General features: G+C 38.0%; 2 protein-coding genes across 3 annotated transcripts in view; one reads left to right on the forward strand and one right to left on the reverse strand.

The window, feature by feature from the left end:
• LOC127859001 (nucleolar protein 16-like) overlaps positions 1–26,668 on the reverse strand; it is a 44,197-nt gene that overhangs the window by 6,849 nt on the left and 10,680 nt on the right.
• On the forward strand, positions 1,314–26,355 carry LOC127859000 (testicular haploid expressed gene protein-like). 2 transcript variants are annotated; one of them, XM_052396387.1, is made up of 9 exons: positions 1,314–1,718; positions 5,312–5,342; positions 18,336–18,398; positions 18,841–18,975; positions 19,513–19,650; positions 21,443–21,484; positions 23,194–23,341; positions 25,191–25,298; positions 25,906–26,355. In XM_052396387.1, exons 1-9 carry the CDS (start codon positions 1,703–1,705, stop codon positions 26,194–26,196), a joined length of 972 nt encoding a protein of 323 aa, XP_052252347.1. In that variant the 5' UTR covers positions 1,314–1,702; the 3' UTR covers positions 26,197–26,355. The 2 variants fall into 2 exon arrangements, with proteins under 2 accessions (XP_052252347.1, XP_052252348.1); XM_052396388.1 differs by lacking the exon at positions 21,443–21,484 and having other exon boundaries at positions 1,321–1,718.

Here is a 26,668-nt window from a genome sequence, read left to right on the forward strand (position 1 = left end):
AGTGACCTGAAAATCAATAGGGGTTATCTGCGAGTCATGATCAATTTATCTATGACGTTTCATGATCCTAGGCATAAGCGTTCTTGAGTTATCATCCGGAAACCATTTTACTGCTTTGAGTCATCGTGACCTTGACCTTTGACCTAGTGACCTGAAAATCAATAGGGGTCATCTGCGAGTCATGATCAATGTATCTATGAAGTTTCATGATCCTAGGCATAAGTGTTCTTGAGTTATCATCCGGAAACCATTTTACTATTTCGGGTCATCGTGACCTTGACCTTTGACCTACTGACCTGAAAATCAATAGGAGTCATCTGCGAGTCATGATTAATGTACCTATGAAGTTTCATGATCCTCGGCATAAGCGCTCTTGAGTTATCATCCGGAAACCATCTGGTGGACGGACGGACCGACATGAGCAAAACAATATACCCCCTCTTCTTCGAAAGGGGGGGGATAATGAGAAAACTGCCCCCCTCCCAGCAGTCATGTTATTCAACTGACCGGAACCATTTTTGAACTCAACTCTCGTATCAAGGAAACAAATGTTCTGAGCAAATTTCATGAAAATTGGGCCAAAAATGTGTCTTCTACTGTGTCCACATGTTTTCACTATATACATATAGAGAAAAATGCCCCGCCCACGGGCGGCCATGTTTTTCACCGATCCCGACCATTTTAAAACTCGTCCGAGATATCAATAAAACCAATGTTTTGACCAACTTTCATGATGATTGGGCAAAAATTGTGACTTCCAGAGTGTTTACAAGGTTTCTCTATAGCCAAATAGGGAAAACTGCCACTATATACATATAGAGAAAAATGCCCCGCCCACTGGCGGCCATGTTTTTCAACGGATCGGAACCACTTTTGAACTCGACCAAGATATCATTAAAACAAACATTTTGACAAAGTTACATGAAGATTGGGCATGAAATGTGACTTCTACAGTGTTTACAAGGTTTTTCTTTTTTTTGACCTAGTGACCTAGTTTTTGACCCGGCACAACCCAGTTTCGAAATCGGCCGAGATTTCATTTGGACAAAGCTTCTGACCAAGTTTCATGAAGATGGGACAAGAAATGTGGCCTCTAGAGTGTTTACGAGCAAATGTTAACGGACGGACGGACATACGACGGACAAAGACCGGTCACAAAAGCTCACCTGAGCAATCAGGTGAGCTAAAAAAAAACAAAAAAAAACATGCTTTAGATGTCAAACATTTAATTATGATTTCTTATAAATGAGCGCGTTTATCTGGCCGTTTACAACCAACTGTTCAAACAGATAATCCGTGGACGACAAGAGATCAGAGCGAAATCGATCGTCAGAAAAAAGAAACCATACGTATTGAATTACATAGGTAGTAATTTGGCAATGTTTTTTCGCAGTGAGCGAGCTTTATTTAAAACACTGCTACACTGCGCCGATCGCTTTAAATGACAATACGATTTGTTAACTAACGCAGTATGATTTACACTTTCGTTTAAACAATTACGAAGTCACGTGACCACTGCGCGGGCACAATAGGACGTTGCTAAGGCACCTCGTGACGTTTGGCGGATCTAAGAGACTTGCGCGCCACAATCGGATCAGTACCATGTGCTCATCGTAATAATACAGAGAATAACATAAGTGTTACATGAAAACGGGACTGTGAACACACTTTATTTGGATAATTACTTTTCAAAGGCGGAAATATGGCTACCATGCAAGGTGTGTACATTTTTCTACCATTATCATTGTAATAACTGTTGATATCTTACTATTTATTTTTCGTAATATTAAATAAATATACAAGCAATCAATAAACGTATTATCGTTTTTAAATTCTTACATGTCGTTAAGTCTACATGTATATACAAAATATTCTGTTTCACGAAAACGTTATCTGGTTTCATGGTTTTATGTTATTACTCAAAGAGTAAGCCTGTTAAATACGCTAATCGTCGGTTTAAGAAAACTAGTGTTCGTATATTGAACATGCAGATAGGCTTATAGCCAGGTGCCAAAATCCAGAGTATTATGTTTCGTTCGATTCTGTTAGCATGATTGCTTAAATTATTTCTTCTAATGTACTATACATGCCAAATGCGTTAAAATCTACATGTGTTGTTCGAATATCATGTCTGTCTGTACGATAGAGTTACATTAACAAGAAAAACACAAGACATTATTTGATAAACCAAACATACATTAAACCCCGTCATTTTTACATGTCTGGTATTAATACATAATAAAAATTTCTAAACCGTATTTAGCACAACCCTTGTGTGATCATGTTTCAAATCGTGTTTCATTCATAAGGCGTACAATATAAGCTGTTCGTTTCCATTATCCCGAAAACAGGCATATACTTAATATTGGTATTCCAGGTTCAGTTTTTAATTAATTGCTAAAATCGATCATATTCAATAAATTAACTACCAAGCTTTTGTCTAATTTGATTATATTCCTTCGATATATGGTGTAAATTTACAAACCCTTTCTAAACAAAGAATGTTAAATAGAGATTAGGAAAAATCGAAATCTGCATGCCATTGCATATTCTTATTCAATTGCGGAATCAGAAACTTAAACAAGAGCACCGCATAACGGGTGTCGGGCTCGGCTGCGAAAGCTTGTTAGATTTTTTTTAGAGGTCACAGTGACCTTGACCTTTGACCTAGAGACCCAAAAATGAGTGTGGCGTGTAGAACTCATGAAGGTGTAGCTACATACACATGAAGTTTCAAAGTTGTAGGTGGAAGCACTTTGATTTTAAAGCAAATTGTGAAGGTTTTAGCACGACGCGGACGTCGGACGACGGACGGCGGACGACGACGGACACGACGAGCTGGGAATGACAATACCTCGGGTTTTCTCCAAAAACAGCCGAGCTAAAAATGACGAAACAAAAGTTAAGCCATGTTAGTACAAACACATGTTATTTTCTTTTTGCCCTAATACTATGTTTAGGATATGTGATGTATTATATAATACAGTGGAAAAAACCACGATATGTAAACTCAATAAATGTAGAATACTCTAAATTCAGCGAAAATAAATCGCATCGGTACATTTATTTATGAAACTTATTTCAATCGGTTTCTATTCCAGTCAATTCACATGCGTTTGGAATGCGACAAATCTTATTTCCGTTATCGGTTCGAATTAAAATAATTGTAAAATCTGTCCAACAAGAAACCACGTGCAAAAGCTAGTTGACAATAGTCATCATCATCAGTTTGTCAGTATGACAATAGTATTACTTTTCATTAAGAACAGAGCGACTTTAATCTAATTTCCAATTTACAGCCCTCTTATGGCCCTATTACGGCACTCGCAGAAAGTAAGATGAACGCACAGTGCGTCAATCGATTGTACTCATTGTCTCTGGCATTGGAATAAAATTGCAATAAATAATAAAGGCTTTATGATCCTTCGTATTCAAAGCATATTGCAAACCGATCTAAAACATAACGGAACAGACTAAAGGGAAATGGAATGCTATTTAATTAATTCTATTCATGCAACGTATAATGAATGACTAGGAGTGAGAGTGGAATATTACCTTCACAAATGCTCATGCGTTTTCATGCGTAATTAAGTCAGATCAAAGTAAACATTTATTATATCCTTAGATAAAACCACAACATGTGCACAATGGCTAGCATTGTAAGCTTCTTAATCTATAACGAGAAAGTATATCGATTGATAAAAGTATTGTCCGCAACACATGTAGCGCGGCTTCAGTCGATCGCTTAAAAATCACTTATTAACCCATTTATGCCTAGTAGACTCTCCCATCCTTCTAAATTGGATCAATTTATTTCCAAAATTAGGGATGTCTAGTATATTTATTTCTATATTTAGAATATTTATCACAGAAATTCATTCAAGCAAACAGCGCAGACCCTGATGAGACGCCGCATCATGCGGCGTCTCATCTGGGTCTAAGCTGTTTGCCAAGGCCTTTTTTTCTAGACGCTAGGCATAAATGGGTTCACAACCAAGGGCGAGTTTGCATTTCATCGGCAACAGGCACGAAGTAATACAACCCTATATATTTGTGTTATTATTGACTTGACCGAATATGAGTCTATCCTCGAATTGGCGTTTCGAACAAGATGAATTGTGTTTACCGTCCCTTTTTACCGTACCAGAAATAACAGGGCTTCGCGTTTAAAATTGGGTATCATACCATATATTGTATTTCTAGTCGTCCGAGTAGACAACGATTAATGTTTCCGTCTACCCTTTCGTCCATTTCTTAATTACTGGTTGTTCATTCATATATGAATCCAAATTGTCGGTAGTTCAATGATGTATTTATACATATGTTGTTGTTTATTTGTTCGCAACAGTACCAACAATTAATTTGCTCTGCACTTCAAAATTGTTTGAGGTAACTATTGTAAAATTGTTAGTTGTTATCCCAGTATCCTAAAAGAAGACTCATACCCTTCCACGTGTATGTTTTAGCGGTGAACTTTAGGGGTCCAGATTCGGAAAGAGAGGACAAACTGTTCGGGGTCAATAAGGCGAAGAGTGGTAAGGGCCGGGAGACGACACCGGTCTTACACGCATGCGCACTGCATGTTATCTCTAACTATGCATGCATCTCTTTCTGTTGCAGTTACTACTAAGACCATGTCGCTGCATTTCTAATGCCATATCGTACAAGATAGAGCATATTTCATTTTATGCAAGGATTGTCAATTTAAACATGCACTGACCACCACGGTTAAGCAAAGTCTTATCTTTGTCATAAAGAATTTTGTCAGACACACCAAACTATTTACATTGCTGTAGCGATTACACGAAATGTAATTCAATATATACTCGACGATAAGACGAAATGAAGTAAATGCTCGATAATCCGAATATGGCTTTGAGGTTGATGTCCACTGTCATCGAATCAGCACCGCAAAAAATCTGCTCGCCTTACATAACACCTATTGTAATATTTTCTGTTTTAAGTTTCAATCACAATAATGCTCTCACCCTTTTGATTAATTGATTTCCACATACAATATTAATGACACTAGCAAACAAAGTAATATAATGCATGCACACCACTACTTATTCTTCCCTTGGGTGAAACTTGCGTTCGTTCATGTAATCCGTTTCAGTGTGTGTTTAAAAATAAATATGTAACATTGAAGCTTATAACCTGGTGAAGTATACAAACAAACTATACCGGGGCCTTTTTAACACTAAGATGTTGTTGTTTTTGTTCAATGTCGACCCCAAATACAAATGTATAACACAGTTAAGATTAACCAGCGTATAACACTTTTGAGTACAAATTCCCTCTCTTTTTTCAGCCGAATTTGAGCGCATAAGAGAATCCGGGAGGTAAGACATTTAAGCTTATTTAAAATCAGTATTGATGTTTTTCTCCATTAATGATACTGACAATGCGACTCGCAACTTAATGCATCTTTCTCACTAAATGTAATTCAAGTTATGTGACAATAAAGTAAGACATGCACAATTTCTTTTTTTAAGATTGTGACATAACAATCTCACTGACATAATATCAATTGTTTAAAAAAACAACAGCAAATTTGTTTTATAGCGCAATGTGACTGCATCTGTGTGATGTTTGTCTATTACTATGTTTTTTTATAAATTATATTATTACTAATAGACTGTTGTATCATGACTGATCCATCTTTGTATTATGTATTATGTAATATTATGTACTATATATTTTTCCGCCAAACGACGTTACGTTATTGTATGACGTTGACGTCACTTCCTTTGTATTTGTTTATATTAATGTACTACTGATGAAGGCTATGGCCGAAACATGTTTAGTACCAAAGACATTTTAATAAACAGTGACGTGTTTGTACGATTTATTTAATTGTATTACTGCATCATAACAGCATAATAAAAATGCTTTATGAATGAACGAACATAAAATGATTTCTAAATTTCCTAAATGAATTTACGGCTACAAGGTATCCCGTTTTCAAATTCTAACGGTAGACCCATCCTTGTTTGACATGGCTATTAATGGCAATTAACCTGTTAACAACCAATCAATCGACCACAGTCCTTACTTTAATGTCTGAGGATAATGTCTGAGAAATGTACAAGTTGTATCGATGCGAAAGCAAACCCCTACTGTGCCGTTCATGCTGTCGTGCTATTTCTCGACAGTAAGCCTGGCTTTGCTAGATCTCGGACCACGGTCGGGACAACTCGGTAACAATCACACGAGTTGTTAGCACCATCACACACGGTTTAAAGACCCAAGACACGTGGTGTAAAAACTATCACACATGGAGTGCCGTTATATTTCTGGCTTAGACAATGTGGTCCTATCATGGCTGGGATGCAGAAACCTTGCAAAATTAGTTTGTTCAAGGAAATTATGGCGCAAATTTCTGTTTAATGTGTGTTTCGCAAAATAACTGCACATTCACAAACAGTATGATGCACCTACGCAACCCTGAATTAAGTTCGAGTCGTATTCAAATGGAAACTGGACACTTGCATTTTTAAGCGTATGACATACTGAACAAAGTTGGACACATCGCCGTTCCATGCAAAAATGGCGAAGCCAAGTATTGGGACCATGTCAATATTTGAATTCAGACACCGGAACTGGTGCAACACGATGTCGGACAGATCGAGGACGCATCGATTGCAGGAATGAAAATGATACATGCGTTATAACAGGAATACATTGGCCTTCAACGCAATTTATCAGCATAAGGTCTTTCCTTGTTTAAGGCATGGTTTTAACACGTAAAATTGAGATTTTAAGCACGTGTTTTACATCTATAGTAATATCATTAAAACTAGCACCATTGTTTGAATCAAATAAATCCCGATTGTGGCGTGTTCTTCACTCTCTGGACATATTGAAATAAAGACGTACTCTACAGTGATTGTATAATTAAAAAAAATACTTAATTGACCTCGTGGGAGACGTGACGGTGTGTACTCTTATTTGCAGTGCATTCACAAAGCAAACCCCTGCAGATTTTATGACATGCTTTAAACGCATGAAGAGGTTAAAAAATATTAATTGACTGTTCGAGCACATACTGAGATCATCCTATATCAACGCAATATGAATCGTATTTGTGTTCATTTAACGTATGCCGAAATTATTACTAGCTGCACGTGCACAGTCATCATGTATATGATAAAAAAGACATAACGACACTGTTCTTAAGTTTCTAATATTGAATAATGGGAGATATCATTCATATCTTAAATAAAAATGGTCTACTATCACTTAAATTGTATGTCGGGCTATCTCCAAAATGAATACGAAAAGAAACTACGTGGACTTAAAATGCACACACACTACTTTAGAGTATGTACTAAAAGGACTGCTTGTCAGTCTTAGTGGTTGCATTTTCAGTAATATAGGCTGTGTGTGACCCAAAGAGATGTAAACTTTGTTGACGAAAGAAAGACGCCGTCTCCGATTGTAGTTTGTTAATAGTTTTAATATCAAATGTATCATTATATATTATAATGAAAAGTTGTCTTAAGCTGAGCTTTTTCATTTTGCGCTGATGTTAGATAAACAGTAAGATTTTGATAAACAACTTCACTTGCTTTGTATTGCGTCTCTGTGTGTCGTGTGCACATTAAATTGATCTGTATTTTTTTCATCCAACGCTTACATCTTAGTGAACAATCTTTCATTTACAAGTCAGTGTAGTCGTGATTTGTGGGTAATAAAGTCGTCGTACAAAAGCAACCAATTTAAACGATGTTTTCACACACACACAAACTTTAGAATTCTTGTTTTTACACTGAGGTAAGATGGGCGGAAGGGTGGCTGATGTAAACAAGAAGTTTTTGGTCCATAATTTTATTTTGCATAGACCAATTTCAATAAATTGCGGGAAAATCTTAATAGAGATCTAGCTTGGGATTGTATTGACGCATGTCGGTTCACGCTCAATGACGCTTTACTTACAAAATATAAACACTTCCGCTCAATTACTTGAGTTTGGATGGAGATCGTGCGCTGAAATTGTAGTTAAGCCAACTTAACCCATTTATGCCTAGCGTCTAGAAAAAAGGCCTTGGCAAACAGCGTAGACCCAGATGAGACGCCGCATGATTCGGCGTATCATCAGGGTCCGCGCTGTTTGCTTTAAGGAATTTCCGTGAGAAATATTCTAAATATAGAAATAAATATACTAGACATCCCTAATTTTGGAAATAAATTGATCCAATTTAGCAGGATGGGAGAGTCCACTAGGCATAAATGGGTTAAGGTAGAGTAAGGCCTTGCTTGGGTTTGCATTTTGGGGCGAGTCGGTGGAGGTAAGACACTTTTATTAAAAGCAGAAAAAAAGCAAACGTGTGGTTTGCTGTCAATAAATTTAGTTTGAATTGATTAATTTTGATGAGATCGGATATAGCACGCCTGTGCATGGGGATCTATCTTAGGTTTAAGTTGGTGCAGGGCGAATACAAGTCACGGTCACTGCTACTGAAAACAGAAAAATGGCTTACTCTCAATAACTCATGTTTGGATGGAGGTATTGCACAGGAATTGTGTATGTTTACAAGCTTATCTAGCTTTGGGTTGCATTTTGAGCCTGTTAAGATATGATCTATGTTACTAAATAGAAATAGAAAAACAAGAGCACCGCCTTGCGGGTGCAGACCGCTCATCTATTTTCTTTTTAAAGGTGAAGGGACTCTCATTTTCAATCACAAAGGAGGGAGGAGTGGAGTGAAGAGGGGTGTATAGTGTGGGGTTGTGGACATTTATTACACTATCTTCCAAAAAAGCGAAAAAAAAAAAAAAAAAAAAAAAAAAAAAAATGGGGGGGGGGGGGGGGGGTATAGTGTGAGGGTGTGGTGATAATTTGTGAGATGATCTTAAAAAAAAAAAAAAAAAAAAAATCAAAAAAAAAAATTGGGGGGGTGGGGTGGGGTGGGAGGGGTGGGGTGGGGGTATAGTGTGAGGGTGTGGTGGTCATTTGTGAGATGATCTTAAAAAAAAAAAAAAAAAAAAAAAATTAAAAAAAATTGGGGGGGGGAGGGGGGAGGGGGGGAGGGGGGGGAGGGCACGGGGGATGGTTTGGGTGAAGTCTATAGTGGTATGTCAGGTAAGAGTAGTTTCATCAAAGTATCAATCGAATCTAATCATAAATAAAGAAGTTATGGCAATTTTAGCAAAATTTAATAATTTGACCTTGAGAGTCAAGGTCATTCAAAGGTCAAAGTAAAATTCAAGTTGCCAGGTACAGTAACCTCATGATAGCATGTAAGTATTTGAAGTTTGAAAGCAATAGCCTTGATACTTCGAGTGGATCGAAACACAAAATTTAACCATATATTAAAAGTTACTAAGTCAAAAAAGGGCCATAATTCCGTAACAATGACAACCAGAGTTATGCAACTTGTCCTTTTACTGTACCCTTATGATAGTTTGTGAGTGTTCCAAGTATGAAAGCAGTATCTATGATACTTTAGGGGTAAAGTGACCAAAACATAAATCTTAACCAAATTTTCAATTTTCTAAGTATAAAGGGCCCATAATTCCGTCCAAATGCCAGTATGAGTTACATAACTTTGCCTGCACCGTCCCCTTATGATAGTTCATAAATCTTGCAAGTATGAAAGCAATAGCTTTGATACTGTAGGAATAAAGTGGACCTAAACACAAAACTTAATCATATTTTCGATTTTCTAAGTATAAAAAGGGCACATAATTCTGTCAAAATGCCAGTCAGAGTTACATTACTTTGCCTGCACAGTCCCCTTATGATAGTTAGTAAGTGTTGCAAGTATGAAAGCAATAGCTTTGATGCTTAAGGAATAAAATGGACCTAAACACAAAACTTAACCAAAATTGTCAATTTTCTAAGTATAAAAAGGGCACATAATTCTGTCAAAATGCATGCCAGAGTTATCTAACTTTGCCTGCCCAGTCCCCTCATGATAGTAAGTGTACCAAGTTTGAATGCAATAGCATTGATACTTACTGAGAAAAGTGGAACTAAACGCAAAACTTAACCAAAATTTTCCATTTTTTAAGTATAAAACGGGCACATAATTCTGTCAAAATGCACGCCAGAGTTATCTAACTTTGCCTGCCTAGTCCCCTCATGATAGTAAGTAAGTGTACCAAGTTTGAATGCAATAGCATTGATACTTTCTGAGAAAAGTGGACCTAAACGCAAAACTTAACCGGACGCCGACGCCAACGCCAACGCTAACGCCAACGCCAACGCCGACGCCGACGCCAAGGTGATGACAATAGCTCATAATTTTTTTTCAAAAAATAGATGAGCTAAAAATGTGTCTGGTAAATAACGTGCGTACAAATAGAGGTATTTTATTGAAATTATGTTTGTAGATTGCTAATATGCAGATCAAACATAAAAGGTCATTCGGGGGCAGTCTGTTCAAAGCCATGGCCACTGCTAGTAACAAAGAAAAGGTTATCTGCTCAATAATGCAACAGCGTTTTGTATTAACTTCTTTATGTTGAAATCCCTTATATTAAGTGTAAAGTTATTAATATATGTCTGTTCATTATGCCCTGACTTCATCCCCTCCCGCATTTGTTTTATGCAAAAACCTATAGAATACATGTATTGTATAGGTCTTTGTTTTATGGAACAAATTGTGTGCCCCCCCCCCCCAGTTATGTCCTCTCTGGATCCGGCCCTGCTTATGGAGTTTGGATGGATAAATTTTTGTACTAAAGTTTTGTATGGGAGTAGTGGTCAAGATGCAGACCAAGCATGAGCTTGCATTTGAGGTCAAGGTCAGTTCGATGCATTTGAGGTCAAGGTCAGTTCGATCAAGGTCAATGTCACAGAAAACTGTTTCCGTATGGATATAACGTATGGATATAACGATGGTAGCTAAAATTCGGATTGAGCGTGTTCAGTTTTGTTTTGCTCTCTTTTCTTTGCACAATTGAAAAAAATGCTTGAAATGGAAATCATATTTTAAATGTTAGCGATTACAATATACTGGTAACCACAGATACTTTTTAATAAGATGGATTACATCATTAATTTTTTTTGGAAAGCTCACTGTTTTATTAAATTTTAAATGTAAATATCAGTTCTTCAACACCTCAATACTCAGTCTTTTGCGCAGATAAATTTATACCAGTAGAAAATTACATACAAAAATGATAATATACAATATTCATTTATAAATTGAGTTTTGATGAGAGGTTTTAATTGTTTTATGTTTAGTAATAATTTGTGACATAGGTGATAAAGAAAGTGAAGGATGAAAATGTGTGTAGACAGCTTTCATAAAGATCGAGCCTGTGATTTTACAAATATTTAAAGGGACCTTTCACAGATTGTTGCAGATATTGAAGTTTGTCATTGAATGCTTTATATTAATCAGTGAAAACATTGGATCTAAAAAGCTCCATTAAAAAAGAATAAAATTAAAGAAAAAAAGTAACCCTCAACTGGGCTCGAACCACTAATCCCTGGAGTAAAAGACTAACGCTTAGACCACTCGGCCATCCGTGCTCATACACCGAGTGATGTATGTTATACATTATTATATAAACAATCCTCGTAGTGTCACTAAATGTAACGACAACAACAGATCTCTCCAAATTATTCAATCGCATCGCGTTGCAACGCTTTATAATTTTCAGGTTTTTAAATCGTCAAAAGATGCATATAATGGATATTTTAGAGCATGGTAAATGTTCAGTATCACTCTTTCCTCACAAAATATCATAATTAAAAGGAAAATTTGCGAATCTGAAACAACTTTTTTTATTTTTGTTAATTTACCAAAACGTGAAACGGTCCCATTTAATTACCATCTAAAACGTTAAACACCTGGTTTAGCGCCATATTTCTTGTTTATCATTGAAATAATTAGGTAATTGTGAATATGTGTTTTATTCCATCAATCTCATGTTTTAACAGCCATTTTTCATGTCCATTTTCATTGTTCATTAGTACTACTACTACTACTACTACTACTACTACTACTACTACTATTAGTACCAGACCTAGCTTTCCCAGGTCGCGGACAACAGCTTTCACCGACAGGTAAATTACCTGCACGACATGCATTGCACGAGATATGAGTTACATCAAGCACATGTAGGGGTGTTGTTACGGGAACTTATAGATGCCTTTAGATGCGTTCTTAAATCCACCGTACCATTGGCACATATCCACAAAGGAATTATGAAAAAGGTACTTCGTGCTCTTAATCAACCAAGCCGTTGACCAATGTCAATACGGGTAACCTTTATCAACCAAGCCGTTGACCAATGTCAATACGGGTAACCTTTATCAACCAAGCCGTTGACCAATGTCAATGCGGGTAACGTCTGACTCAGCTGCAGCAGCAGCATGAGTGAACTCTTGTTTTAGCATGTTGGTTTGTCTCCGATGACAAGTCACCAATTTATAAACAAAAACAAAATGTGTATCAATAACGGCGAAGAAGAATAAAAAACAACAAACAGCACCTAAAATATGTTGATCATTGAAACTAACAAGTAACTATGAAGATAAAGCATAAAGGCAGCTTAATGATATTGCACATTTAATATAGCAAGAAACAATGACCCAGACTCGACGACCATGAAAATCTTCAATTAAACATAAGCTATCAGATGAACTATCTCTTCTTCGACACTGCAGCGAATGTTGCTTTACGTATAAAAGATGGTTAAGTTCTACGCAAATGTTCGGGCTTTTGCTTTAGTGTGCATGTCTAATACAAATGTCATTCGATTAAATGAAAGCAAGCGTGGGGCCCAGCCAACAAAGGCATCCATATGCCATGCACTACATCTGTCGTCGCCGAACAACTAACTGAACGTGCCCGTACACGCTTCATGAACACAACCAACACTACATAAATCACTCAACAAGTGCTAAGACCGCCGATCAATTTGAAAAGCGCTTTGTGACAACGGGGCTTAATGTATGTGCGTAAAGTGTCGTCCCAGAATAGCCTGTGCAGTTCGCAATCAGAGTCATCAGTTTCCGCTTTTATGGAAGTGTTCGAAGCCTCAACTAAACGAAAATCTAATCAAGGCGGACAGTTTCGTACCTGATTAGCCTGAGCGGCTGACTGGAGAGGCTAATCTGGGGCGATACTCTAAGCACATGCCGTTTTTTGCCCGAACGCAGCTTATATATATTTACATTTCTTATTCAAACGTTTGCTTTTAATCCCAATAATGAAAAACTCACGGCGTCGACAAACTGGTGATCGATTCATGTGACAAATACATTGAAAATTCCACTCCGATTTACAATATAACGCCTATACATATATTGTTTGGCCGGACGTTTTCTTTAGAGACTGCCAGACATTGTGACATGTGCAAGAATTGAATTCGCCCGCTATAACTACGATTCATTTTTATTAACAATAGGCAACGATAAATAAGAAAAAGTGGTCAACAAACATTTAATAAATGAAGGATTAATCAAGCGCAAAATTCAATACGCACAGACAATTCAAAGGCGAAAAGTGAAGTGTTCGAACATGCAATATCCATTAATCACGGATTTCACTACAACAGCCATTTGATGCATGGGCTGTTAGAAGTCGCTGGTGACCATTGAATCTGCCAATAATAAGCACGGCTTTTCTTCATCTATTATTTGCGTTCATATGTAGAGAAAATTCACATACTATATGTGGGCGCAAGCATTACTTTTTCAGCGAGATTTCAATAATGATAACTTGAAGTTCAACAATACATGTGGATTTTTAATAAATAAGTAATAACTGAAAACGTCTGTCGCATATGTCAACGAGACTACTTGTGAGAGAATTCTCATACGGCAAAAGTCTTTTACAGAGATCACAATCCTGTACGTACCCTTTAAACTATTATCGACACATGATGACACGTATGAACAATACAAGCGTTTTTATTAATAACAATTGATATACTGTCACACTATCAAATACGTACATGTATTAATGAAGAACGGATACTAAAATAGGATGTACGACTAAAGTTGACATCGTTTTCTCACGACAGCGTAAAACGTATTTTATTATTATTACCAACATACTAGTCCTATTTTGTATTATTATTTATTATCGACGTTAGCTAGCTACGCACAAGGCATCGGAATTCGGTCGTCTGGGCATTTAGACACAAACGGGTTCAATATCGCTCCATATCGCGAGGAATTAAATGATTTGTCAAAAGCGTCAATCATTCTTCGTGTGTTGAATGTTAACAATAATCTCACACAAAAAGACCATACAGCAGTATACAATCTTATCGTTTAGCTTGAAACAATACGTCGGTACGACCTTTTAAACACTCGAACGTACAATACGCTTGATCAATAAATTAAACCCTCTTATAAGAACTGATTGCATGAGCAAATAGATGAATTTAGATGCATGCTACTGCTTCCCACGTAATATTTGTTTATGTATACAAAACTTTTGAGGGAACATGTTTATAAAACTACTGATCAAATAGATAATGCGCATTTGCGAGTTGTTTCTTTTTGTTTTGATTTCTCGTTTGACATTTGTACATGAGTAAAAACACAATATTAATGATAAAAACACTTGATCTTAATCAAAATCGCAAATCCGTCATATACTTTTTTTTAATTTCTTTGTTACGTGTATGTCATATTAAACACCCGTCAGTTTTAAATCGTGGAAGCGAGTGTACTTCTTTTGAGTACATTAACCGAAAAACTTCGATAAAAAGTATACCTATACATTACACGATTTTATGTTCATGAGATTTGTCAGTCGGGTAAACCTTTTTATTATAATTTTTGTTTCTTCACTATAAATCACTTATTTCCCAATTTCGTAAGGATATTCACTTATTTCCCAATTTCGTAAGGATATTCACTTATTTCCCAATTTCGTAAGGATATTCACTTATTTCCCAATTTCGTAAGGATATTCACTGAATAATCTTCCAAATCTTTTTGTAATATATTTTTTCTTGACTTATACAAGCTAATTTCGCTGCGATATGAACTATATCCGTCTTGATTAAGGCTCCGAAAAAGAGCAGCGTATAGAAAGAATGACAGCGTTTCCTGTTAAATAATAAGATTATGCATCACAGACGAACGAAATACTTGTCAGAGTCAATGATTGAGCACTGCTCTGTGAAAACTGGGTTTTAATGCATCTCCGTAAAGTGTCATCCCAGATTAGCATGTGCAGTCCGCAAAGGCTTATCAGGGACGACACTTTCAGCCTTAACTGGATTTTTGCTATGAAAAGGCTTTCTTTAAACAGAAAATATCATAAAAGCGTGAAGTGTCGTCTCTGATAAGCCTGTGCGGACTGCACCGACTAATCTGGGCACGACACTTTACGCACATGCATTTAACACCTTTCCCACATAGCATGGCTCGAATATATATTGCACTGATTTTTTTACATTTTTATGTCATGTTTGCACACGGATTTATTAGCCGTCGCAGGTGATGATGAACCTTCAGGTTAAATACTTAAAAAATCATATTGTCACAAGAAACCCCACACGATGAATTAGTGACGGGTACTACATGGCATATACCAGTTATATGATGAGTAATAATGTGTGTGCGAGTCTTGCAACATTAGAAAGGTTATCGCTCATCGGTTCGGCAAACACAAGTATTATTTTATCTTACAATATAACTTCATGTATTTATTTAAATTGTTTGTGTGTTCGTTGTTTTTTTCATAAGGAAGGTTTTCGAGAATCCATAAATTTGACTACTAAATACAATCATAAAAATAAAATATAATATTAAACCATTAAAACCAATAAGCTGTATATCACGCCATTTGTTACTGACTTAATCATGACCCGTTCATTCGTATTCATATACATGACTAGACAGTAAATGAGCTATCGCTAAGGTATACTTTAGACGTACCAGATCTTGTCGTTGCTCATACGTATTAATTCACTACAAATTACCGAGCTAGCGCTAGGGTATACTTTAGACGTACTAGATCTTGTCGTTGCTCATACGTATTAAGTCTCTACAAATTACCGAGCTTGCGCTACGGTAAACTTTACACGTACTAGATCTTGTCGTTGCTCATACGTATTAAGTCACTACAAATTACCGAGCTAGCGCTACGGTATACTTTAGACGTACTAGATCTTGACGTTGCTCATACGTATTAAGTCACTACAAATGACCGAGCTAGCGCTACGGTATACTTTACACATACTAGATCTTGCCGTTGCTCATACGTATTAAGTCACTACAAATTACCGAGCTAGCGCTACGGTATACTTTAGACGTACTCGATTTTGTCATTGCTCATACGTATTAAGTCATTACAAATTACCGAGCTAGCGATACGGTATGCTTTAGAAGTACTAGATCTTGTCGTTGCTCATACGTATTAAGTCTCTACAGATTACCGAGCTAGCGATACGGTATACTTTACACGTACTAGATCTTGTCGTTGCTCATACGTATAAAGTCACTACAAATTACCGAGCTAGCGCTACGGTCTACTTTACACGTACTAAATCTTGTCGTTGCTCATACGTATTTAGTCACTACAAATTACCGAGCTAGCGCTACGGTATACTTTAGACGTACTAGATCTTGCCGTTGCTCATACGTATTAAGTCACTACAAATTACCGAGCTAGCGATACGTTATACTTTAGACGTACTAGATATTGTCGTTGCTCATACGTATTAAGTCACTACAAATTACCGAGCTAGCGCTACGGTATACTTTACACGAACTTAATCTTGTCGTTGCTCATACGTATTAAGTCACTACAAATTACCGAGCTAGCGCTTCGGTATACTTTACACGTACTAGATCTTGCCATTGCTCATACGTATTAAGTCACTACAAATTACCGAGCTAGCGCTTCGGTATACTTTACACGTACTAGATCTTGCCATTGCTCATACGTATTAAGTCACTACAAATTACCGAGCTAGCGCTACGGTTTGTGTTACGTTTGACAAGAGGCGCTGCGAGGAAGACGTATGGCAAAACATCTCAGCTAAGGTTGACAAGGTTATAAAAAGGGATTCGTGGCGTATCGTAGTTTTTGTCAAAGCACAAGAATCTGCTACGTTGCACAGTGCCCATTTAGAAGTCAGTTGCATGCACATGCACGCCGTGGGGAATCTAAAACCTATCGGAATGTTTGTAAAGTTCATGTACGTTAAAGTAGACGACCACTGTTATGTATATACATAGGTGCATTAACCTTTCCCAATCTGGTAAATACGTCGAATGTAAGTTATTAATCCTGATTAGTGTACGCGGTTGATTTCCTAATGGGGAAAGCAGCTGAGAACATAAGAATGTGTAAGCATGGTAGTTAAGATATTAATCCTCAGTCGTACCACACATAGAGTTTTCTAAATTAACTGTGTACGTCGATGCAAGTTTAGCACACCTTAAACTTGTGCGAAAATAAAAGATAGGAATTAAACTTTTTTATACAAGAACAAGCGGATATTGTGAGCAATATAGTATAAAAAAGTAACAGTTTAAAGACGTAAAGTTTACAAAACAACATCCATTACCATGACAACCGTGCTGCCACCTTTACGAGCAAAGACGTTAGGAAAAACCTTCGAAAAAAACAGAAGTTCTCCAACAAACGGAAAGAACAGGAGCTCTCCAACAGGAAAGAACAGAAGTTCGCCAATTAATTCCAAGTTCCACAAAGGATGTCTGCTATCGGACGTACGGACGCCAAAGAACCTCGGAGACTTTCCGATTAATCTGCCCAACTGGAAGTTTGACCCGGCAGCGGCCGATAGGATACTGTAGGTGAAACTCGTGATCCGGAAATGGAATCGTTGTAAAGCTGCAGACATAAGGACTATACGAGATCATTGAAACTAGAAGCGTTGTCCGCACATGCATAAAACATCTACATGCTATGCTTAACCCATTTATGCCTAGTGGACTCTTCCATCCTTCTACATTGGATCAATTTATTTCCAAAATTAGGGATGTCTAGTATATGTATTTCAATATTTAGAATATTTCTTAAAGAAATTCCTTTAAGCAAACAGCGCAGACCCTGATGAGACGCGTCTCATCTGGGTCAAAGCTGTTTGACAAGGCCTTTTTTCTAGACGCTATGCATAAATGAGTTAACTATGGCTGAACATTGTCTTGTCTCTATTGCGATTGTTTCAAATGTCAGCGTGTCATGTCTCCAATGGCCATTTTCTCAAATGTCAGTCTACAATTTATTAATCAAAACCAGTCGCTAAAAAGCACTTTTGACAGGAATAGAACTTTGTATTTGCAATCGAACTATAAAGTGGTTAATTGATTTAGTTTAGTTCATCGTGAAGGTAATCTTCAAGATAACGACTTCGTATTGAATGTGTCCCATCTTGCGTTTCAGAGAGCGATTACTTCAGCTTGCCCAACCGAAAGAGCCGAAGATAGAATGGTACACCAGTGTCGGGTAGGTAGCCACGTGTCGTAAACACGTTTTTCGAGAGCCATAACATATGCTTGTACTTCCAGCGCTACTTGGCAGGTATCTTGGCATATACGTGATAGGCATATTAGATGACCAAACCATGTAAATGACTATTACTATTATTATTATTATTATTATTATTATTATTATTATTAAAGCTCAAATTGAGACCAATAGTTGACATTAGAATCATCCTTACCAGCAAAAACGTATTAGCAAAAAGACGCTTTAGTTAAAACGTGAAACATAGCAGAACATTATTTTTTACTTTAAAAAATATTTAATATTATCTACTGGCATGATTTCCATTTGGTAACGGAATATATTTTAGATGACGTCGATAACCTTATTTGGTTTGAAAAATACTGGTGTACAATGTGCATAGCCTATATGTATATATGTGACAGTTTTCTCTCCCAAACAGACCGCATGTACGCTGGGGCACACAGGAAATGATATGGCCAGTGAAACCGGAAGCGTTACGGGCAGACTCGACGGAACGACTAGACATCTTAGCATTACCCAAAGTCAACTTTATGAAAGGAGATAAAATCAATAGGTATATAAATATATTTACACATACTAACTCAGGCAATGGGAATCCACTTCAGGAAGTTAAGTTGCTTTGCGTATCAAACACGTTTTATAGGAAATAAACGTTGTTTTAGGCATCAGTTCTACTATTGTGGTTGCTACACGGTTTTCTACAACGCTTTTTTTTCACGTTGCAGTTAGTCTGATATTGCCGTCTCTGTTTTTCTACACTTGCAGTCGCCTTTCGGAGTTCCAGAACGCCCTTTCTTTCTACTTCGTATTTCTCCTCCCCTCGCCGATGCTTTTCAGACATCCGTTCTAGAGCTACACTTGCTTCTCGTTGTTCTAGAATGACCCTTCTTTTTACGTCGAACATACGATCTCATCATTTGATGTTTCCCTTTCTTTCTGATCTGTTCTAAAACCCGTGGACATTCCCTCTTTCAACGTTGCAGTTCAACTTCTCTTACCGTTGTTTTCCATGTTTACCCTTCCTTTCTGAACGCGTCTGATCTGTTCTAAAACGCGTCGCAGTTCAACTCCTCTCACCGTTGCTTTCCAGGCCTCAGTTCTTCTACAGCTGCGGTCGCTCCTCCGTGATCTGGAAGGTGAAGGACGGCGCCAAGACCACCGGATCCACGGAGCGCCTCAACGTGCTCGCCGAGCCAAAGAAGACGCACAGGGAGTTCAAGGAGGACCGGTAGGTGTGCGAGTGGGGGCGCCTTCAGTAAGGTTCGATTTGTCATTGTCGGCTCAGGTACTACATAAACGTACTTAATCTTAAGTATACTACAATCGAAAATATACTTAAACGTACCCCGGGTGCCTTTTAGTATCTGGGCCTAAAACGACTATCGGGCTTAAGTAAGCGTGTGTGGGCCTTTAGCCGTATACAGCTCGGGTCGCACGACTACTTGACAGATTGGTATAAATACTAAAGATTTTATAATAAAAATCGCATCGCAAATTGGAGATGCAAAATTTGCAATCTAACTTCAGAATACGGATATATGTTTAGAACTCGCCTCTAATAAGTTTGTATAAACACTTTCTGCATCTTTCGTTTGTCCGTTATTTTAGAAAAATAATTTTGTTGAAAATAACAAATAAATAATATTGTAGATATCCTTTGGATTGGTGAGTATTGGTATATAGTTAATCGAAATCAAGATTTTCGCGTAGGTACAACTGTACTTGTACATGGTAGCAATGCGGGTGTGCGCGGGTGTGCGATAGACAACTGTAAATGTAAATGGTAACAATGCGGGTGTGCGACAGACAACTGTTAATGTACATGGTAACAATGCGGGTGTGCGATAGACAACTGTTAATGTACATGGTAACAATGCGGGTGTGCGATAGACAACTGTAAATGTACATGGTAACAATGCGGGTGTGCGATAGACAACTGTAAATGTACATGGTAACAATGCGGGTGTGCGATAGACAACTGTACTTGTACATGGTAACAATGCGGGTGTGCGATAGACAACTGTACTTGTACATGGTAACAATCCGGGTGTGCGATAGACAACTGTACTTATACATGGTAACAATGCAGGTGTGCGATAGACAACTGTACTTGTACATGGTAACAATGCGGGTGTGGGACAGACAACTGTACTTGTACATGGTAACAATGCGGGTGTGCGATAGACAACTGTACTTTTACATGGTAACAATGCAGGTGTGCGCGGGTGTGCGATAGACAACTGTAAATGTAAATGGTAACAATGCGGGTGTGCGACAGACAACTGTTAATGTACATGGTAACAATGCGGGTGTGCGATAGACAACTGTTAATGTACATGGTAACAATGCGGGTGTGGGATCGACAACTGTACTTGTACATGGTAACAATGCGGGTGTGCGATAGACAACTGTACTTTTACATGGTAACAATGCAGGTGTGCGATAGACAACTATACATGTACATGGTAACCATTCGGTTGTAGGATAGAAGTGTGCGTGTACTTGCCATTGGTTACAGCCATAATGCGACTCGATCATTCATCTATAACATTTACATTTTAGTTCAATGTGTATAGCCATTCATTAGAATCGTCTTAATTGATCCGTGTGGCACTCGTAAAATGAAAAATCAAACATGATAATTTGCATTGCTGACCACCATTACCACTCTGTAATATTGAAAATAATTACATATGTCAACATCAGCACCGAAACCTCAACATATATCTACCAAATACTTGCGGCTGGATAAGACGTGAACCTATATGCTCCAGGTTTGTCCGCCGCCAGATCAACCAATATTTGAGCTTCGCTCTGGCAAATCCGGGCTTAATTCATCTACGACAAGTGTCGTCTCATTAGCAAAGCGGAAAATGTCGTCCCAGATTAGGCTGTCCGGACTGCACGGGCTAATATGGGATGACACTTCACGCACATGAATTAAGCCCCGTTTTCCCACATCGAGGCTCTGTATGATATATGAATACACTGCCATTCAATTCTGTGAACCTGACTTTCAGAAAACGACTCACGAATGCGCCGAAGATCAATTTTCCAACAATGTAGGTCATGCCCGTTTTGTGCTCGCTTTCATGTATGCATTTAACTAACCCGCTTTGTTCGTGGTCAATTTCCGCTGCTTAAGCCCCATTCAAAACAAATACTATTTTCGTCACCAATTCGTCCGTTGTCAATTTCCGCTGCTAAAGCCCCATCCAAACAAATACACTTTTCGTCACCATGTCACCAATTTGTGGACAATTTCTGCTACTGCAGTCATAACAATAAACCAATACAAGGGCTGGATATAATTACTTGCAATATGTTATTAAAAGCAAGTGAAAATAGGATTACGTTGACCTACGATTGGGATACTGGATAAACTGATCATCGTTGACAACCTTAACAACACTATTATATGATGCAAAAAATATTGGTCATTCGTCCTATAAACTATTTACACGTGCTTAAGATTTCCTGCCATTAATCATTTGAAAACAAAAACCTGTAAACATTTCATGTTAGTTCACTCCTTAAAAAAGCAATCAAATTCACGACATATAAATCGTGTTCTGAGAAAACTGGGCATAATGCATGTGCGTTAAGTGTCGTCCCAGATGACTGCACAGGCTAATAAGGGACGACACTTTCCGCCTAAATTGGATTTTTGCTAAGAGAGACTTTATTTAAACGAATGTCATAAAAGCGGAAAGTGTCGTCCCTGATCAGCCTGTGCAGTCCGCAATCTGTTATCTGGGACGACACTTTACGCACATGCATTATGCCCAGTTTTCTAAGAACACGGCTCATATGTCAGTACACGTTATCGACTTTGCATTCACTTTAGACGACCACCATTCTGGATAAAACTACATGCATGACTCGTGAATTGTCATAATGTGCCTACTACTAATATCCTACTGTAGTATACTGTGCTTCGGTCTTAGACATGTGACTATGTTGTGTGGTTGTATGTTTCTTTTAATAGCAATACAGAATGTTGTTCATTGTCTACACAGTTTCGAAACATTTAACGCTTTAAAAGTAATAACGTTCAACTTAAAATTGCGTTTAATTAAATGCTCATTTTATAATATGATGCACATGTACTTTTCTTGCGTATAGCCGTCAAAGTAAATGGGGTATACTGGAATCTCTGTTGAAATATGTCCGTCTGACGGCCTGTAACGACCAGACTTGTCAGAAGCCATTTTTTACATGTTTAAGTTACAAATTTAACATTGCATGCGTTGTAAGTCAATAATTAAAATTGTGCATGTGCGCTGTGCTCAACTTATCGTTAAATACGATGTATTATAAAAGTAATACTTTTTTCAACTTTCTACAAACTATGGCATGCGGCATCGGGAGGGGGTATTCTTCGTCCCTAGAGAGGCAAACTCTAGTAAATGCTCGTATATGTGTAACAAAGTGGTTTCTTACTATAACGAATATACTCTGCTGAGAAATTTCATCCATATCGTTTCATCGTCATATTGTAGTTGAACAAGTTCCTTTTTTTGCAAGCAAGGCCTTAAACTAAGAACCTATACTAGCAGTGCGATGCTTCATCCATCGAAATGTGTCATAATTACATGTGTATATATTGATGACATTTAACAAGTAGGCACAAACGTTGTTATATGTATATATAGAGCCACAATAATTCCAATTATGGAAGCGAATTTCTCCTCAAGACATTTAAGTTTGCCTAGTTGACCTTTTAAAATACATGCTTGTAGTCTAACACATATTGCTTCAACTTTCGCAGCGCCCAATTCAAATACAGCTGTGGACGCCAGAGCCCTATTTGGACCGTGAATGTCAAGGCCATGTCCGGCACAGAGCGGCCCCTGATCAGCGAGTTGGCAAAACACAAGATGCCCCACCGGGACTTCCAGCCCGAGAAGCCCATACAGGTTAGTTTAATTTAAACTTATCTTTTTAAGCTATTGCATCAAACGCCAAAGGCTTACTGAACGCGCTCGAGTGCGTTTCCTGGGTAGAACCAGTACTTGGTGTGTCTTGGGGAGGTCTTTTGGGGACCGTACAGGTTGGGGGAGGGGGGTGCTGGACGTGTGTTGGAATATGTATTTAGGCGAGACTCTCGAGATGAAAAGAAAACGGATGAGGCGCAATTGGGTTGAGGCTTTGGGGAGTTCACATTACAATTTTCAAGCATTGAGGGTTGGGATTTGAATGGGATGGTGCTTAAGGATTAGGCAAGAAGGTAGAGTTAGGGCGAAAGTTATCGGACTTTAGAAGTTTGTATGATTTGGTTGGCATGGAAGGGGGTCAAGATGGCGGGGCGAAGTCATGCCCTCTACTAAAACATGTATAAATAATAACGGAGTACTATATTGGTAATCTTAATAGAGGCATACTTAACAATATAAGTCCATGCATAAATCGCATAGCAACATATCCATTCAGCGTACATAATTATTGCTCTGAAACAGTAAACCCAAACATGTACGTATACTTGCTCGGAACAAACACATATGTATTTCATCAACAAAAGATACCAAACCAACATATGACTAAACACTATTTTAACACGACTAAACCAATCCACAAGAAGTTCTATACAAGATGGCCAAGATGGCGCTAGTTCGCTCACCTGAGAGGAGTCGGTTCATTCTTTACCAAATGTCAAACTTTACCTTTGTCCAGACAAACATCCTGGTCAAGTTTCATCATTATTAAACCAAAACTCTGGCGCATGGAGTGTTTTTGTTTTTGTAAGATTTGACCTGGCCGTTACCTATATTTTGAGTTGACCCCCCTTAACCAAACATCAAACTTTGCTTACAAAAATAAATATTATGACCAAGATTCATAAAATCTGAAACAAAAGTGTGACCTCTAGAGTGTTAACAAGGATTTTGTATAATATAATGAAAATTTGGACAATCTAAGGGCAATAATTATGGCATTAATTATGTGATTTTGCTCATTATCAAACTTGACTGAGATCTTTCAGCAACTTTGATAAAGAAAGCTTGAGAAATGTGAATGCTAAAGTGTATGTTTCATCGATCTGAGCCATTTAATCAACTTGTCCGAGAAATCAATAAAACCAATGTATTGACTAAGTTTCACGATGATTAGGCAAAAAATGTGACTTCTATAGTGTTCGATCACAAGGTTTCTCTCTAGTCACATAAGGAAAACTGCCCCACTCCCTGGCGGCCATGTTTTTTTACCGATCGGGACCATTTTCGAACTCGTCCGAGATATGAATAAAACAAATGTTTTGAGCAACTTTCATGATGATTGGGCAAAACTTGTGACTTCTCGAGTGTTTACAAGGTTTCTCTATAGCTTAATAAGGAAAACTGCCCCGCCCACTGGAAGCCATGTTTTTCAACGGACCTGAACCACTTTTGAACTCAACCAACATATCATTACGGCAAACATTTTGACAAAGTTACATGAAGATTGTGTATGAAATGTGACTTCTACAGTGTTTACAAGGTTTGTCTTTTTTTAACCTAGTGACCTAGTTTTTGACCAAGCATGACCCAGTTTCGAACTCGGTCGAGATATCATTGGGACAAATCTTCTGGCCAAGTTTCATGAAGATCGGACAATAAATGTGGCCTCTAGAGTGTTTACAAACAAATGTGGACGGACGACGGACGAACGGACGACGGACGGACGTCGGACAAAGACCGGTCACAAAAGCTACATCATTACTTAGGCATATGTTTCGAGTCCATTTTCCACATTATACAACGACGTGAAGTTGAGCATGTCTATTTTCAGACCCCAATACCGCCGTCCGCTTTGAAAGCCGAAGCGACGGAGCGCCTTCTGACGCTATCAACACCGAAGCCGAGAAACGAGGGCCCCTTCCGGGAACCGGACTGGGAGGTTTGTCGGAACACGCGCACAGACAAACGCTCACGTTCTTATGATCAATTAGACATCCATGTTTTATCCATAATTTGCTGATACATGTACATAACACAATCATAACCAAGTAGTAGAACTTTTATTAATAATGAAGCATTACGTTTTTATTTCACGTTTGAACAAGAAAATGACAGTTTAGCATGATTTTGAACTACATCGATACCACTTTTTGACAAACAGGAATTGTACGTCAATCACGTATTAGCCCACTGTACGGTAATTGTCGTCTGTAAGTGATATTACTTTGATGTTTTTGCGACGAACACGGATTTAAGCCTCGTGAAAGCGTAGCAGACATAACAACGATTAAGTAAAAATTTCGATTTAAGTACAAATGGTTAAGCGGCCCTTAGCGCATACTAGTAGTTGACATAGGATATTATGAATTTTCACATTGAAGAATGTGGGTAACAAAAAGTTAACCATATGGACGGCTACAACTTCGGACAGTTTGTTTTTTACGGCATATATATCGTATGAATTCATTCAGACATGCAAACGTTTACCTGTCATATTTCGACATAGTGATTCCCAGAGCAAACGATTGCCTATATTTAAACTGCAGGTAGCGCGTAGCGCCAAGAACGCCTCGGCATCTACCCGCTGCTTAGAGCTGGCGAGACACAAACCCGTCATCGACGGCTACCAGATGCCACGTGACGAGCAGTGGTCGGTCACGCGCGCCGCCAAGCGGGCATCCGCCACCGGCAGGCTCGAGGAGCTTTCCAAACCGATCGTGCGCGCCACTATGGACCACGTGCAGTTCAACCCAGACGCTTTCCTTGTCAAGCCTCTGGCGCTCAAAGGATCATTTCCGCCACGTGTTGAACAACTGTCGCGCCCGATTGAGCGCTAATTTATTGACGTTTTTTTATTATCAATAGTTTTGTAAATACTTTTAAACATATGAATAGCAAATATTTAATGGAACACAGTTCTTTTTACGTGGTTTAACACCCGAACGATGTGATTTTGTGTTTAAAAAGAAAATAAAGTATTGTTTCATCCGGTGCAATATTAGTGAAACTTTTTTTACTCTAACAATGTAGAATATTTAGATTAACATACAAATAGTTTTAGAGGTAATATTTCTGTTCACATGAATGTCTTCTAGGGCCATAAATATAATTCGAGTTTCACATTTAAAATACAGTACCACGTGGCCAATATAGTGTATCCACATTTGTATAAACGTGAACAAGTTTTGCAAAATGTTAAGTTCTCGAAAGTTTGCATGATTGTTTTGGATTCATTCTCCAACTTAAGTCACTTGCTATTTCTATTTATTAATGAAAGCCTCTATACCATGTAAAGCACCGCCTGACATT

Source organism: Dreissena polymorpha, chromosome 14 (assembly GCF_020536995.1).
Source record: "Dreissena polymorpha isolate Duluth1 chromosome 14, UMN_Dpol_1.0, whole genome shotgun sequence".
Classification (NCBI taxonomy): Eukaryota; Metazoa; Mollusca; class Bivalvia; order Myida; family Dreissenidae; genus Dreissena; species Dreissena polymorpha.